The sequence below is a fragment of the Epinephelus lanceolatus genome, chromosome 19, assembly GCF_041903045.1.
Source record: "Epinephelus lanceolatus isolate andai-2023 chromosome 19, ASM4190304v1, whole genome shotgun sequence".
In the NCBI taxonomy this organism is placed as follows: domain Eukaryota; kingdom Metazoa; phylum Chordata; class Actinopteri; order Perciformes; family Serranidae; genus Epinephelus; species Epinephelus lanceolatus.
This window is the reverse complement of record NC_135752.1, coordinates 12,045,415-12,063,060: the sequence shown is the minus strand read 5'-3', so window position 1 is coordinate 12,063,060 and position 17,646 is coordinate 12,045,415. Positions and strand designations below refer to the sequence as shown.

Below are 17,646 nucleotides of genomic sequence, written 5' to 3'. Positions count from 1 at the left end.
TAAACAAGCAGCCCTACTTCTAAAGGCTGCCACTCAAACGAGAAGTGCTGGGTGATGTCACACAGTGCACCGTTGTCAATTATTCTTATTTAGTAATATTTGTGCAATTTAATTTTCTTAATCATTTTCTTGTAAATTGTCAGTTATTTTTTTCATACTGTGCTTTTTTGTTAATTAAAGCTTTATTGATAATAAAGTGTGTTTAGTCATTAATTTTATACAAGCATATTAAAATGACTTGGGGCCTTGAGTTTAGGCAGATTATCAGGCATTGGGCCCCTGGGCACACAAATGCAAAAGCCCACCCCCGCCTCCCACCACCTCTTCTACATAAGAGCAAGACACACACACTTTACAGTTGTTAAGTCTTTTTTGTGTGTTGCTCTTTTGCATCTCTTTGTGGTTTCAATTTCAATTTTATTTATAAAGCCCAATATCACTAATCACAATTTGCTTCAGAGGGCTTTAAAGCATATGACATCCCTCTGACCTGTGGACCCTGGCAGCGGATAAGGAAAAACTTCCCAAAAATCCCCTTTAACAGGAAATAAATGGTAGAAACCTCAGGAAGAGCAACTGAGGAGGGATCCCTCTTCCAGGACGGACAGACGTGCAATAGATGTTGTACAAAATAACTACTAATAACTACTCTCTTTGTAGTTGTTTTGTGTGACTTTAGGGTAATTTGGTCGTTTTGTGTCTCTTTGTGGTTGTTTTGCTCCTTTTTCTAGTTATTTTGAATGTCAGCTCAGTACATTTTAATTTAAGTGACATTTTGTGGATGAGGGCCAGGGGCCCCTCTTACACTTTGGGCCCCAGGGCCTGTGCCCATTCAGTAGGCCCATTCAGTAATCCTTCAATGGCCTTGAGGCTTTATAAAGAGAGCTGGTGATGGTTTGGGTTTGTGGGAGCCCCAATGTAAGGTGTTGCTTAGGGCCCCAAAATGTTAAGAAACGGCCCTGGTCCCACGCGGACATTAAGATTTTAAATCACCAAACCTAATCAGGTATTCGGTCATAGCAATGTACACACTGTGGCAAGATGATCTGTGTGATTTGTTGTAACCTTCAGGAGATTTTCACACGTTTGTGTTCCTTTAGGAGGATTTTTATCAGCAATCTGGTATCCGGGATTAGCGCCCATTAAACCATTACACAGTCTGTAGTCTAAGAATAAATTTGCCACAATCTGCTGCTGTTTGGGTTGCGGTGGAATAGGAGGGTCCACGGTGCGGTGGAAGTGAAGTAGCAGGCGGGGTGGCACAGCAGTCGAGGGCAGGGCGGCACAAGGAAGGAACGCTGCCTTGGAGCGCGGCGTGCGTACCGAAGGGACGCGTTGATTGACAGTCGGAGGCACGGAGCGCCCTGTGCGGCACACAAGCCGAGCACGCTAATCTCCCCGTACCCGTCTTGTCAAAGGCATCTCTGTGAAATACCAGCCAGATCAGCCTGGCGCAAATAAAGGAGGCTCTATCCATCCCCTGGGCTTGGTGTTTGGAGTCTTCTCGCCGATTCAACGAAAAACAAAAAGCAACGCGGCAGCACTGCGACCCTATCCCATCCCGTCTTTACCTGTTCGGTCACAACTGGACACAGTCTGGACTAACCTGGCGTCTTAAAGTATCCTGGACACGGGAGTGGATGGACAAAAAGCTCAGGTTGCACTTTGCAGTCTGAGCCAAAGAAGATTTTGTCGGTTCCTTTTTATGGAGTAAAAAGACTGCGCCCGTTGCTTTCGGGATCCTCTTTGGGGTTATTTTTTGTTTTTGTGAAATCCAACATAATTGTGATGTGTTTGTGAGTCAAGTTACAAACCCTGGAGCCGGTAAACACCCCTTTTCATTATTTTTAAGTGGAATAACGGGCAGATTATCAGGAGACTCGGGAGGAATTTTGGTGCGTAAACTGTGCGGTGTGTGCGGTTGCTGAGCCGCAGAAGTAGTTGTGCCTCCCTTCTTTTCTTACGTTTAATACCCAGTTTTCCCATGGAGTAGGCTAAAACACAGGTTAAGACTTTATAAAAGGATCGGGTTTATTCTCTGTCGCCTGGAACAAACAGGCGGATCTGATGCGCAGATTCTCCGTAGGATGGTAAATGACCAATGGGGAATCATGAACAGCTCTTCTGAACTCGAAGATGGGACTCGGCATAAAAACCAGGTATGTACACACAATCTACAGTAGCGCTGTGGGTTTATGAGGAGTGGTGCATCTGCTTGGCGCAGTGTTACCACGCCGAGTTTGATAATGTGGCTCTCGGGCGAATCTCTGCACTGTAGACAGTCGCTGCTGCACATGAGCTTTTCTCCGACTCCCCGGGCACTGGCACTTCTGTTCCTGTCATAATGTCTAAACCCACCCGCAGATCACACAGTCCCCGTGGCTAATTGTGTTTAGCGTGACACGACGGTTCAATGTGTTAGTTATGCTACTTGGCATACAAATGGATGAAGTGGCGAGAATGGTGGTAAAATCACGGCAGAAATGTGTGCGTGAAAAGGCGGAGAGTTGCGCATCTCAGCTGCACCTCCAGCAGATATTCTTAAATTTCCCTCCCATGTAAGCCTGGGCTGTACTTGAGCTGAATGTCTATAAATCGCATTTGTGTCGTTAAGAGTGCTGAAACATGGCACACAGGCACCCTCCAATAGCTATTAACACTCCAGAGCTCTTTAGGCCAGTCGGATGAATTGAGACAGGAGCGGACGTGCGTTGTGTTGCAGCCAGGCAAAGCTCACTTTGGGGAATAGTCAATGTTTCACAAGGTCAGTAGAGGGCTATTGACAGCCCGTGAGGGAGAGGGCTCCCCTGGAACACACAGAATCGGATTTCGGGCAGCGAGAAAGCTTGGCGCCTTTGGAAACACACAGAATGATTTTACCCTTCTTATCCTCTTACCTGTGAGGATGGATTTGGTTATGATGCGACATCAGTGAGAAATGAAAGGTGCTGATGTGAAAACTTCATCGGGGCCATTGCAAAAATATTTTGACACAGGGGAGAAGTGTCAGGGATGTCACAGTTTTGGCACAGGGACCGTGCACTTTTTAATAACTACAAATTACAAGGGCGTAGGTTTCATTTCAACATTGGGGGCGTGGTTTTGGGGGGGCACTTCTATCAGGGAAATTGAAAGCATTAAACAATTTACTGCATTCTGGTAATTTTTAGGCACCAATCTGTGCCCCTTTGGCATCAATTTATGGTGTAAATGTCTTAATTCTGTCCAAAAAGTTTGAAGGGTAGACGCAAATGCATATGTTCTAAATATTAATGGGGATGTGTCCCCTGTATCCCCCCAAAATCTATACCTTTAACTCATTAATTTACTGACTTAAAAAAGATAACAGTTTGTTCCCCCACCCTTCACCACAGTGTTAACAACAGCAAAATGGCTTTCTTGAACATATACTATGTCTTTGCTGTCAGTTGTTCTTTGACTCCAAACTAATTGTAAGTACATGGGCTGTGTCATTCAGAAGCCATTGGTTAGAAGGAAGCATGCTCTTGGCACATTTCTTGTAATTGACAAAGCTCGACAGTCAGACGATACGTGGCTTCCTGTCTCATACCTCAGCTGATGTCATGGCTCAGGCTGAGTCATTTACATGGTGGCGTTCTGAATTGGGCCTCTACTGTCTAAGGTACAGTTACATTAGCAGCATCCATTAATGCAAGCCTGTGGTTAATTTTTCATACGGTTAGCTGATGTAACCTCTGAACTTGGAGGTGGAGCAGATCAATGACTAAAAGGGTATGACCAACATTTTGCCTGCAAGCTGCTTTGCCTCTTTTACATCCACTTAAAGGTCATGCAAATCACAAATATGCCCGTCATGGTTTTAATTTGATGATGAAACACCAGAGTGTCTGTCTCAGATCAGTTAACTGGCCAGAAAAAAAAACATCTGTTCAAGGAAAATGATACCCAGTGTGATTAATTTTGATTCTTATTCATTTCTGTGTTCCTGAAGGAAAAAAATCCAAATGACTAAATGAAGCTCTTATATGCTGAGTGGTAAGCCTGGAGGATGAAAAGGCAAAGCATGTCCCACAACCCCAACACTCGCCCCGGATCAGACAGCATCGGGGAGGGAAGGTGGGGGGGGGGGTGTTTGATGAGATGAGAGGTTGTGGGAAATGGGGATGGCTAATGCTGCTATCTGTCCCTCTCCTCCCTACATCTATCTGTCTCCTTCTTCTGCGCTTGTTATTTCGCTATCACACACAGACACACATAAATACTCTCTCACTGCGTGTCAGCCTGTCTCTCTCTGTAATCTTGAGCGGCAACACCAAACCTTTATCTCCAGCCTTGGTGCTATTGACACAGTCATTTCAGACCCAGTGGGGGGAGGGATCGGGTAATAGAGATCTCTTGTGGTCTGTGTTTATTTTGATATTACAAAACGTGGCTCAGTATTTGTCTGGTAACTCTGCATATTTGATTTGTTACCGTAGGTGTGCTGTCACCCATGCACTTTCACAACAGATGGAGGCCGGTTAGAGTAAAACGGGGATTCGAGTGCAACTTAAAAACAGCCTTGAGATCTAACTCACTGGATAACAGGCAGCAGAGGCAGAGGCTATACATGATTAGATAGGCTATTAACTTGTGTATATAAAAATATGACACTTCATAGAAACAAAATGGCTACCATGAGCTATAAGTAGATAGAACTGTGAAAACTCCCACACAAGGTTCTGGTAATGAAACAACGAAAGTTGAGGTGAGTCAAGGTTGCCACTTGCCATTGTCACCTTTCAACTGAAGGGTGTAAAAATGTGTTAAAGTTCTTATAAAATGGCTTTTTTTTTCTTCAAGATTGCTCTGAGAAAAAAAAAAACCCGTAATTCCACACAGGAAACAAACATCAAGGGATGTAATATTGTGCTGTAAAAACACCAATATTGATTTTTGGGGGAATGCTAGCTAGATTTCTTATAGGGCCGTTTCCATGGCATCATTCTTACATCAGCCGTGAATCAAGTTAGAGCAACTAGTCTTACGTCCTAATTTAAAATCTTAAATGTGATATATGTATGCACACACGTTTGACAGCTATATAGTCAATTTCATCTCTTTTTTTTTTTACCCCACATGGCCCATGCATGCACGCACACACATACACACACACGCACATATAGCTGAGAAGTCAGCGAGGCCCAATGGAGTTGCCTACTTAGATTGTCGGCAATCAATAACACTCTGAGAAGTCCAAACTTTCCAAAGCACTGAAAGAACTGTTTGTATATGGGTAGAATACCGTAGAGTACAGCTGTGCCTTACCATCTTACACATTGAGATGGACACACACACATTGCACTTAAAGACATTTATACATTACAGACAAGCTTCACTTTCAACGCAAACAGATCAAAGTCACAGACTCGCATCAATACGTCAGCAAATCACCAGACTACAGTCAGGATGTTTATGTATCTCCAACACATCGGCCACAAAGCTGTAAAAAGGAGGAAGGTTTGCCTTGAGAGCACACACACTGCAGGCCCACATCTATCAGAAACACACTCGGCAGCAGCCCACCTCAGAAATTATATCAGGCTTGCATGACAGCCACAACACACACACACGCACACACACACACACACACACACACACACACACACACACACACACACTAACATCTCTGCCAGGATTTATCAGTCTGCACTAACTCACTTTAATACTCCTTGCCCCCACATGTGGTAACTGTGGCACATCAGGCAGAACCTAGAAGGCTTGACCATCCTTCATGCACGCATCTTTCTGCATATATTCATAATAAGGACTTAAAAATTTGTGGAAAATATCTAATTGCAGTTTTTCTAACCAACATTGCAATTTAAATTATCTTCTATAAAGTAAACGAGACCATACCAAGCATAATAGAATCAGAGTCCCAAAGGGTAATGCACTTGTTTGATGTTGAGGATGTTGTTTTTCTACAAACCAGTGAGCTCAGTTTTCTACACAAACATTGACTAGTTCTTCTTTATTAAAGCTGTAGTTGGTAAGTTTCATAAAAATAACCTTCTGTCATATTTGCTGAAACTATCACTTTGATTACACAGTATACTACATGAGGCAGATAATCTGTGAGAAAAAAATCATGTTCTTCCTCCTCATGGTGCTTCTAATGGAATATGCAAGAATCCACCGACCAATCAGAGTCGAGGGGTCTCTGACGCAGCTGTCAGTCACTGCTCCGGTCAAACTGTCAAACTAGGCAGCGCTCATCAAATATGAATCAAATTTCTGTTACTGCATTGCCTGTTTCTTGCCCACCAGCCCCAGCCGACTTTCTCATTTTACAGCCAAACACTTCACCAAAACATGTTTATGAACTCACTCGAGACGAGACATAGGCAATGCAGCAACACAATCTCAATTCATATTCGATCAGCGCTGCCTAGTTTGACAGTCTGACTGCAGCTCACGAGCAGTGATTGACATGATAGACAGCTGTGTCAGAGACTCCCTGGCTCTGATTGGTTGTTTACCAACAGCTGAGGTAGATTCGAGCAAATGCCACTAGAGATACTATGAGGAAGCAGAGGAAGATGATTTTGTCACAACTTCTGCCTTGTGTACTCCTGTCTGGGTATAGAAACAATTTCAGCAAACATGAAAAGTTACCCACTACAGTTTAAAGGAGGGTATTACATCAAACAATTTAAAGTGGCGTTGCATTTATTGGTAACGGCTGCATGGTTGGCCACCTATGATAACACTACCAAACTGCTGGGAAGTTGCATCTGCCTGTGTTTTTGATATCAGACATGCAAAATGTTAGCTTAACAGACTGAAGGTCTGAATCCTGGAGGTCCAGATTTATAGTTTTTTTTATGGACAATAAAAACACCCAGGCCTCTCTTTATTTTATCAGACATAAAAAAAATAATACAAAGTGCTGCTCCTTCCTTAAAAGCATCTCTGGCCAAGTTTAAATTTACAGACACCAGCGTGCCAAGAGCAAGCATATTTACCGCACAACAGCCAAGATCGCTTTTTTTGTTGTTATGCCAACTAAAAGAATTAACATTAATTAATTATAAGTGACTAAATTTGCATGGTGTCATTATTACCGATGAAATCAACAGCTGCAGGCTTCAACTTTCACTTGCTGCAGCTTGTTAGGGCACAGTTATGTAAATTGTGAATAATATGGCAGCTCCTGAGATTTAGAAATTGCAACCTTTTGAATCGCTGATACAAGCGGTTACATACTAAGTATATGTTTCTTAGACCTGTGCCGCAGTAAATAAAATAAAGTATGTAAGAGGTGTTTCTTATACAGCTAAAATGTGGAATGACCTTTCAATCACAGTGAAAGAAAAGAGGTGAACACAAGCTTAGAACTGTATGTGTGGGATGATGGGCTGGCTGGTTTTCTGGGTATCCTTGTCGAACTAATGAACCTGCTGAGCTGGCTGGAGGTATAGGAGGCAGTGTGGAATGGAGCAGAGCAAAGCAGAGAGAGTTCCCTGGTTCAATGGGCCTGTGATTTCCCTGTGGGGGGTCCTGCTATGGCAGCAGTGCAGCCCTAACAACCTCAGCTTCTGTCTCGTCCTGCCCCGCTAAGGGTGGCTTCGAGGAAACGCCCGCCAGCAAAAGTTTTCAAGGCCCCAAAAGTGCTTCATCCATTTGTCAGATGACACACCAGAACACACAGCAGACGGCAGACGCATTGATATGTACAAATCGTGCACTCAGACAAGTTCAGCATGTGAAAATTGGGGCATTTAAACTCTTTGTACTGTGTCTCTCTCACTGTCGGTTTATGTGTGCGTGCCGCCGTCTGTGCAGATGCAAACTCTCACAAAAAGACTCGTAGTGTGAGGTGGGTTTTTTTAACACGTGTAATGTGACGGTTTGACAGGATTGCAAAGATCTGTGTTTGCCAAGGGTGTGCACATAATGTTTTTATTTGTGCATCCTGCTATACATAGACCGCTGTTGAAAGACGTTAATTATCTCAGAGGAAAGATTGATCAAATTAGGTCATGTCAGTCTTTGTGTTTCCTGCAGTATGTGTTTAACAGCACAGTAAACATAAAAAAGACAGCTTGATATGTTTGCGTGGGTCTGTGCATGCTGTACTTGTGTGATCACATGCACCCATCAATCCATTGTTCTTTTTTAAACAAAAGTATGGGGGCGGGAGCAGAGGGAGAGTTTTTCAATTTATCAAGAAAAAACAATCCCTCGGTGTCATTGATTTTACTTTGGTACTGCTCTTCATAACAACGCCGCTTTTCTATTGGCATGCACGATAATGAATTTCAAAGCCTTAATGTTGCAGTGTGTTTTTCTTCTTTAAGTGGGCATGTTCTCCTCACACACGAGTCCTTTTCTGATCCTCTTTCTTCTTTTGATCATTTTTTTATCATAATAATGATAACATTATCTTCTCTGAAGCTTTGGACACGTTTTTATACTATATAAGCTGTGTATATTTGAAACCCATTGTTGAATTGTGGGATCAAAACCTAAGTGGTTTCGCAGGAGTGTGGGCCTATTGTTAGAATAAAGGTATGAATGTGTGAGAGGAGTGTGTGTGTTGGTGGATCAAAGTGGTAACGAGCCATTACTGTCAAGTTGTTACGTAAGTGAAGAGTGCTTTTTTGCATAGGAAGTGATTTAGTGCCTTAATGGAGCGGTGTGTTCGTTTGTTTAGGTTTATGCTGCAGACAGATGGAGCCATTTTGGCTAACGTGCATGTACTGTAGCCCCGTTAAACCAGGGGCTCTACTTATCTGAAGGTTATAAATGACGGCAGCTGTCCCATGTGCTTTTGGCCTTGCTCTTCCTCTATCCACCTTTGTCATTTGACCCTCACCCTCTTCTATGTCTTTTTCTCATTTTCCCCCTTTCTATATCTCCTGCTGACACAAAGGGACGGGACATTTCAATATCAGATTTCTAGTGCTGCAAGGTGGCCAGGAGGCCTTGAGAGGGAAAAAAAAAGGTGAGGCAAGGAAGGACAAGAACAAGAATGAAAACAGGAGTTGATAAAAGCAGAAGAATAAAAATAAGAGCCAGAGTAGAGAAACAAAAGAGTAACCTGGAGTAGAGTAGAAAGGACACAGGAGGGTTGTTAAGTATGAATCACAGTAGGTCCCAGTCAGCGTTGAGCAGGCAGCAGGCTAGCTGGGGGCACATGTACCTTTTGCGAGATGACGCAGATATATTCCAGCTGCTCAAAATCCCACATATTTCCAACAAAGGATTGCTATCAGATATACCACACAGCGTGAGAGGAGAGACAGCCTTTTTTCCAGTCGACTCCTGGATCAGTTACAAGGCTCATCACGGAAGCCCCAAAGCATCACCAAGGGCTCACTTGCATCCAACTCAACAGCTGCAATAGAAAGTAATTGTACCTAATTCATTGGTGATTCTTGGTAATGGTGTTGATTTTGTGCACTACACATGCTTTTTTTGTGGGTATACACATGTACTTACATGTAGGCGAGCACCAGTGGCACCTCCAGAAATGTACGTGGGGGGGCCAGATGGGGCTACTGCAAATCTTTAGGTGGCACACTCACTGCTGTTCAAAGAACCTGGTTGTCTTTTTCCTTAAAAAGACAAATATACAGCTTTAATTTGAAGGACTGTGTTGTTTGTAAGGAACAAAACATTTACTGGGAACATGCCTTCTTAAGTCCCAGGGAGTACCTGTTTTTGTTAAGAAATCTTGAGGTGAGAGTTCAAGGGACACCTGTGAAAATCACCATGCCATTTGATCCCTCATCAAAATTTTGCTGAAATTTGGAGCGTCATTTAGCCCCCTGCCTGACAACTTATGCCAACATGGTTGGTACCAATGGATGCCACATGATCAGGCCACATGAAATCTGTTTTAAGTTTTCCAGATTCCGTTATATTTCCCCCAAAATCATGTTTTCTGTTTAATTTTTCTAATTTTGCATTTTACAACTTAAGCACATTTGTCATTAGAAAAAGTCTAATACTGTGGTAGGTTCATTAAATCTAATCAATTCAATAAGAAGATATTCAAATTTTAATGAATATCAATGAATTTGATGTAATACAACACTGCACTTATTTTATTAAAGTAAGTACTTCAGCAGTTTTAAAATGAACCATTCCATCCTTTTGTAAAATAAAGTACTTCACGTCTGAGCTTCACCGTGCTCTACTCTAAATTTAGCTGTTAGTGTCACAGTACTCTGTTTTTTGGATGACTGCAGGGTCCAGCAATAATGTTCACTGTTGACCTAACATCGAAGAATAAAGTGATCTTCCTCATAATTTAGTAAGATTTCATAATTTATAAGGGACGCAGGAAATGTGTTTTAACTTCCTGTAAATGTAATACAATTAATTTCATTTTCATACATATAGAGAAGCAGATGTAGTGATAAGTATATCCTGGGACTTTTCAATGCATTTACACATGGTTTGACCACAGAGATGTAAGTGATGGTTGGCTTGATGCTGCCTCTCCACCGCCCAAGAGGTTTAGGAGGATTTGGATCAGTTTGGCTGACTGAAGAAAAGACTGCGGTCAAGCTAACGTTAGCTGTCTTTCCCCTCACCATGGTCAGTCCATCTGATGCCAAAGGGCAGAGCAGGATGAATGATATCTGCATTTTGGCAAATTCCATGATACTGTGTGTTTCTGATTTCTGCAATTCCAACAGTGTCTTCTGCATTGTGCCCCCCCCCCCCCCTTTAGGGCACCCCTGGCAAACACAATGTACATGGTCACTCTGTCGGTTTCCCTCCATGTCTTTGTGCCTTTGAATGGATGTGAAGAAAGCAATGCTGAGTAGGAAACATTAGGAAGGTACCGCAGGGCAAGGTTATACTCTACCTCCCAGAGCATGTATTGACAGATGTGTCAGCAAGCTGACCTGATGGGCAGGGTTTCACAGTAGAAGAGCTAAAAGTGTGAGAGAGAGTGAAGGAGAGAAGGAGACAGGGCAGGCTAAGGCATTAGATTTCCATCTGCAGGATTCAGCCCCTCGTGCATGTTTGCGTCTGTGTGCCAAGAAGGGTCGTTAAGGTGGGGTGAAAAAAACATTCTAAAGAAGGATAAATGCGTACATTCACCCCATTATTTTACTCTGGAAGACTCTAATATCGCCATTCTGAAATTTATCATTCACTTCCCTGCTAAATCATCATTAAAAATACATTGGAAATCACCAGTGAGAGGCAGATGAGGGGTGTGCAGGTGGAGGGAAAAGAGTGGGCTGGAAATGAGGCAGAGTGGTGGAGTGAGGGATGAGAGAGACACACTGTGTGCACGTGTTACAGTGTTAAGTCATCTTGATGGACAACTAGCCAGGTCCATTCCACTGACAGATTGGGCTCCATCTCCATATTTGCAGTGGGAAGTGTCCAATTTCCTCCTGGCGATCTCAATCTAAGAGTTAAAGAGCTCCGTTCATGTGACGCCGATCAAACAGAGATGTGACATTAGAGGCCTGCTCTTAAGGGAGCATACTTCCCACAACATAATGACCTTTTTTCTTTTTGTTCCCTCGGATGGTCATTAATCAACGCTCATGCACGCGAGCGCGCAAGCACGACAAATCACGTACACACGGGAGTGCACTTCTCTTTTGTGATGGGTTACATGTCTGACTAAGAATGTAGACGGAACAGTAAATAATAAGGGAATTAATTAGACTCTGAAAATCCAGTGCATAATTTATGATAAATGGAGAAGTTTAATCAAGCAATCAATCTACTCTGGCCACCGCATCTGGAGCAGAAGAATATTACAGGAGAGAGGGACGAGGATGAGAATGCAGTTTCGACTCAACATAAACCAGTTATACACACAATCAGTGAAAACTGCTTGAATGCAGAGAATGCCTGGCGGCTTGCCAGAGCTGATTGTTAAAATAGTGATGCTGGAGTGCGCCGTCTGTTTGACTGCTAGCATACAGGGGGGCTTTTCGTCTTGGTGTTAAACTGCCAACGTGCCCATGATTTAGCTGCTTTGCTCTTTAGCTCTCTCATACTTGGTAGTTCCTCCGAAATCACATTATTGGTTCTCCTCTGAGCCAAATGGAGTCATTTCCTTAGCAAACTGGCTTCATATATTTACCTGCTAACGACTCGCTTAAGCTAACGTTGGAAACATAATAGCTTCATTATGGGCCAGGCACCATCAGGTGTCTCAAGGTTAATAGCGGCATTAATTGGCTAGAAAGATGAAGGCTGAGATATCGTTGTTGTCCCCATTAAGTAGTATTCTTCACCACTGAATTTGATGCAGAAAAATTGAAAGATTGCCTCGTTATCCGATGCCACATAAACCTCAGCGACTGCATTATTTTCTCAGGTTTAGTGACAGGTGCTTTTGCTTAATAAGCCAAACATCAAATGTGAATTAATGAGATCCTCCACCAAAAAACATCACAATCCCGTTTTTTAAAATCTGTGTCAAATTGTCTGTTAAGATCATACTGACCACAAGATATCAGCATATACACAGTATCATCTGAGCAAAACAGTTCCCACATACAAATACAGTATGTCTATTCAGCTGAAACCAAAATTTGATTTGTTTTTGCATCTGTGATAAGCAGAGTGAGGTGAAAACTCTATGCGACTGATACGAGGATGAGAAAAGCATTTGGAGTGAGGATAGTTTTAGGAGAGATAAAAAATTGAATGATGCATAACAAATATTCAGAACGAGGCAGACAGAGAGGGAGGCACAAAGAGACGCAGAGATGTATTTATTGCAGCTATCCTATTAAACAGTTATGACAAACTCATGGCTAATATATTAACAGACTTATCCACCAACATCCATTATTTATTCATCATCAAAAATTCAATCTGGCAGACTGTGTGCCATTATTCAGATGTGCTGGGGGAAAGTGGCACATTTGAATAAATGAGGAATTGTATGACTCACTCCCATGGCTTGTTGTTGTTCCAAAAAACCCTCCCTTTAAATTATTCAAAAGTTAAATCAATCAAAAAAAATCAGGAGATGAATTGATATCAGAAAAAAAAAATCCCACTCTAGCTCATGTAGCTGGATTTATCCTATCATTGGGAAGAAACATTTTATTGTTCTTGGCCCATTTAAAATAAAATCAGACTTATCAAAAGTGTTGGGAGTGGCTCTGTCGTACACCATCTGGCTCATTAGCAGGAGAGGAGACATTATGGTTTCTGCACGTTTCAACTTCCATCTCATTGCAGTGCTGTGTCTGACCCCCTGCTATGGCTGCAGCAGACGTGCTCATATTTACTATATTTGGTTTGCCTTGTTTCCTCTGGTGGAATTTTGCACCTCTCGGCAATACCTAAGTCTGAATGAGATTGGATATGGAAATGTAGAGTACTGCAGACCAGTAGTTTCTGCTGATGTTGTGGAACTTGGCAGCATGGAGAACAGGACATATTCCTCAGAGAAACTAACACTTGCGCAGACACATGAAACCTGACACATGACACATGTACACACATACTTGTCAGGTAATGGAGTACATTACAGAAAAAAGCAACCACAGTAAAAAAGCACACATCTAAAGTGTTGTAGGGACTTTGAACATGTCAATTGTGCGATCATGTGATGAACAATAATAACAAGACCTGAGTGGAGTCTGCAGCAATGCTAGCAGCTCTGTGAGGCATGTCAGTGAACTAAATGCTAACGTTAGCATGCTGACATGCTCACAATGACACTGCTAATATGCTGATGTGAGGGGATATAAGTTTGTTTACTACAGTCACCATCTAAATTGAGTGTGTTAGCATGTTAACATTTACCTAATTAGCACTGATCATAAAGTAGGCCGTACAGCTGATTGGAGCATCATTAGTTTGGAAGATTTTAGATCACAATACAAAGTAGTTGACGATTTTAAATTGTGAAAATGTTAAGGATCACCAAACTTAAATTCATCCTGCAATTTGGCGTTGTATGTTTCTGGAAACCTCGGATAGGCTACGTTGCATTTGTAGCTTATGTTATCATATGACGGATGTTAAGAAACTTGACATTTCCACAGGTTTTAACACTGTGGTTAACCTCGATTAGCCACGATCACGGCTGCACGGCTTGTTGGTCCTGAACAGTGGCTTGCAACTTGGCAGCTGTCTCCCCTAGGTCACATGCCATTCACCATCCCCTCCACCCCCCGTCGGTATGATACATATGAAATATACAAATATAATACATCTGTGGTTTGCAGTAAACGTACAATGCCAACACTTTCTTCTGGCGACGAGGCTGCATCCAGTGGGGAACACGAATTCTTGAACAAAATTGAACTTGAAACCATTTAGAAAATATATATATGGAATAACAAACAACATATACATCATGGGTTAAGTTACTGGTATATTAAGAAAAAGAAAGGATTCAGCAGTTCAGATGACTATAAATATATATATATATATATATATATATATATATATATATATATATATATCTTGTCTTTAAGGCTTTAGTGTTTGTAGAGTGCTGAATAGTTTGTATGTATTGTTGCATTGCATTGATAAATATAAAGGTTTTCTGTTATACACACTATTTTGTGTATGTGACATTTTGCTCAAATAATAAAAAGATATAGTAATTTAAGTGCCATCCACTCAAGAGTTGTTGAGCTATTTCAGACCAAAGTGGATGGCTGACTGTGGATGTAGCCATCCCTAGAGCAGTCATGTGGCTGAATGAGGAGTGTGATAATATGAGTATTAGTGTACAAGCATAATTAACAGGGACATTGACAGTGAACTGGCAGCATATTTGTCTTTACTCACATTTTTTTCTTAGCTTAAAGTTGATGCAGGCATAATGACCACTTCTGCAGTACAGTTCAATCTAATACAATACCCCTATTGTAAATTATGTCAGCAGTTGTCAGGTTTTTGCCTAAATGGTATTGCTTTGTTGAGACTGTCAGAGGAGTGCTGATTAACTTCCACAGAATTTGTTAAAGCCCTAATTGGTTGTTTTATTGGACTGCAGTTGTTGTTATTGTTGTTATTTTGTCCAAGGACTTGGTCAACATATTTCCCAAACACTGCAGTGTTCAGTCACTTGGCTTATTGGTATAGTCAGGCGCTGCTATTGGATCAGTGCAAAACAATGGTATCCAATAAATTACAACCGGTGCAAAATGGAAGCTCAAGTCTCTCCGAACTTTAAAAAATTGGCCGATAATGAAAGTCAGGCTGACCAGCTTTGTGCTCTTTCTTTTGTGAGTATCTAGCTCTCAACAATCCCAGACATTCAGTCGAAGGCCTGAGCGCTCCCAGCCCATGCTGTATAAATTTTGGCATTACTGGGGAAAAATTCCATAATATACTTTGAACATTTTGGCTCTGGTTTCAGGCTTTAGAAAAAGTTGCCCATAATGAGAGACTCTGGCCAATCGCAAGTCATTTTCATAGGGAGCAGCTGTCAATCATGTCAATCACTGCTCGTAAAACTGTGAACAAACTAGGCAGCAATGATCAAATATGAATCAAGATTCTGTTACTGCATTGCCTATGTCTCACCATAAACATATTTTAGTGTGCTGGACCCATCCGCCATGATGAAAACAGTCGAATCAAAATATGCAGTAACAGAATCTTGCTGCCTAGTTTGACAGTTTGACCACAGTTTGCGAGCAGTGACGGGCATGAATGACAGCTGCGTCAGAGACTCCTTGGCTCTGATTGGTTGTTTTCGTCATTTTTGCAAATGCCATTGGGAGCACTATAAGGACACAGTGGAGCATTGGTTTTTTATAGATGATCTGCCTCTTGTACTGCTGTCAAGATAAAGAGAGAACTTTTTGTCATATTTGCTGAAAAAGTTACCTACTGTGGCTTTAGGGGTGAAAATAAAGGCAAGAAGATCAAGTGTAGTCTCTGTATCATTTTTCAAAATCAAGGTACATTCTGTCCAGTTTCAGCATTTCCTGTTCACTCATTCATTTTGGACAAACTTGTTCAAAGCATTAAGGTATCAGATTAGATTTGGAAGTCTGGAAATGCACAAGTTCCATTAAATCTTGGCAAAGACATGCAGTTCAGAGTGTTTGAAACAATGACTTGCAATATTTCAATATACAGTAGAGTATAAAGAAGCATAAACATTATAAACAGGTTTTGAGAATAAGGGATACAGTTAGCAGCCCCCAGACACCAACATTTTATTGCTACCTAGTTTTGTTTCAGGCATTTAGGGGAAAAAAAGGGCTGACCGTGTGACAGCTGAATTGATTAAATCACACTACAGTCATAATTGTATCAATCAAATTTATTGGTATCATTATATTTACAGTTTCGCCTTGATCATGGTGAGATTATTAAATCATGGCATGCTTGTGTTCATTCATGCTGTTACAAACAGAGTCATTATTTTCCCTCCATCTGCGCATCCTTGTGTTTTTTGGGAAGATTTTATTAGCTGGCGAGCTATTATGTAAAATCTTGTGGATACATACTGAGAGCGACAGTTAAAATATACAGTAGCTTAAAAAGCCTGTTCTTACACAATAAACCACCTCACTTTCATCTTTACTTTCCATTGGAAGTGTTCTATGGAAAACATTTCTGGCTACACTGTCAGATAATCAGGTACTTGTAGTTCCAGGCTAAGTAAGTCTGGTATTGTAAAAGCCCTTATAGAGCCTGTCAGCAAAGCACAGCCTCAGCCATTTGTCTGCCACCTTTAGTCAAATCTCCCTTACAGATGGAATGACTAATAGATGAAGTTTGCAAAGGATGAGAATGGACTGCAGAGAGTGTGAGAGAACTTATTTGAAAAAAGAAAGTGCGATGTCCGGAGATTTTTGAGAGCAGTATGGCTCGGAGAAACTTGTGGAGAAAAGTTAAAAAAATAAAGCTTTCACAGTTAGCCTTTTTCTCCCACATTAAAATTTGTGATGAGACGGTAAGAGTAATTGTCACATAATAGCAGAGAAATCTCGAAAATTGTTCTCCAGCTTTGTTTTGGTTCATACGGTGTCTCTCTTTAATCATCCCCGCATGTTAAACTTGTGCTCGCTCTCTCTCAGCCTCTCTCACTTGGGGAATGGAATCTGGCAGGCTCCTCACAGGCTTCAGTAATGTGCTAACATAAGAAATCAATCAGACTCACAGTATTTCTACGGCCCCTCAGCTCACATTGATTTATTGCAAATGTGTTGAAGATGAAGAGAGAAACTCTTTAGCACAGTAGGGCAGGGTGGTCAAGGGGAGTGGATGAGAAGGATGAGGGGACGGTGACAGGTTTGGGATGGGAGGAGAGGGGGAGGAGCGAGGAAAGAGGAGGGATCTTGGTCTGCTGACCTTTGTTTTGATAGGCTGACATTGTTCACCTTGGGGTCAACGCGCTGTCTGTCATCAGCCAGCTGGGCAGAGAAAATGATGATAATGTGTTTTATGTTTTAGATGGCTGTGATGTGTTTGCTGTGTGCAGTGGTTTTCCAGTATGTGGAGCATGACAGCTGCTGTCAGCCCTGTAGCGGGAGGGGTCATGGGTCACAGAGATGGTGGCAGCTTAGATTCCTATTCCATGCTATCAGTACACCAGCCTGACAAACAGAGAGACAACTTTCTCCTTGTATTTTGCAATGTAACTTTCTCTATCTCGTGTGTAGACACTGCTGCTAGAAGGCATGGGACCATATCAACAATCAACTG

At 41.9% G+C, this 17,646-nt stretch overlaps 1 protein-coding gene across 2 annotated transcripts in view; it reads left to right on the top strand.

The window, feature by feature from the left end:
• Positions 1-1,200: 1,200 nt before the first annotated feature.
• The window catches only part of fibcd1b (fibrinogen C domain containing 1b), a 152,762-nt gene continuing 136,316 nt past the window's right edge, over positions 1,201-17,646 (top strand). Inside the window, exon 1 of one of the 2 annotated variants that reach the window (XM_033647333.2) lies at positions 1,201-2,159. In XM_033647333.2, coding sequence (XP_033503224.1) covers positions 2,088-2,159 — 72 coding nt within the window. In that variant the 5' untranslated portion in view covers positions 1,201-2,087. The remainder of the gene's footprint in view (positions 2,160-17,646) is intronic. The other variant, XM_033647334.2, reaches the window with a different exon arrangement.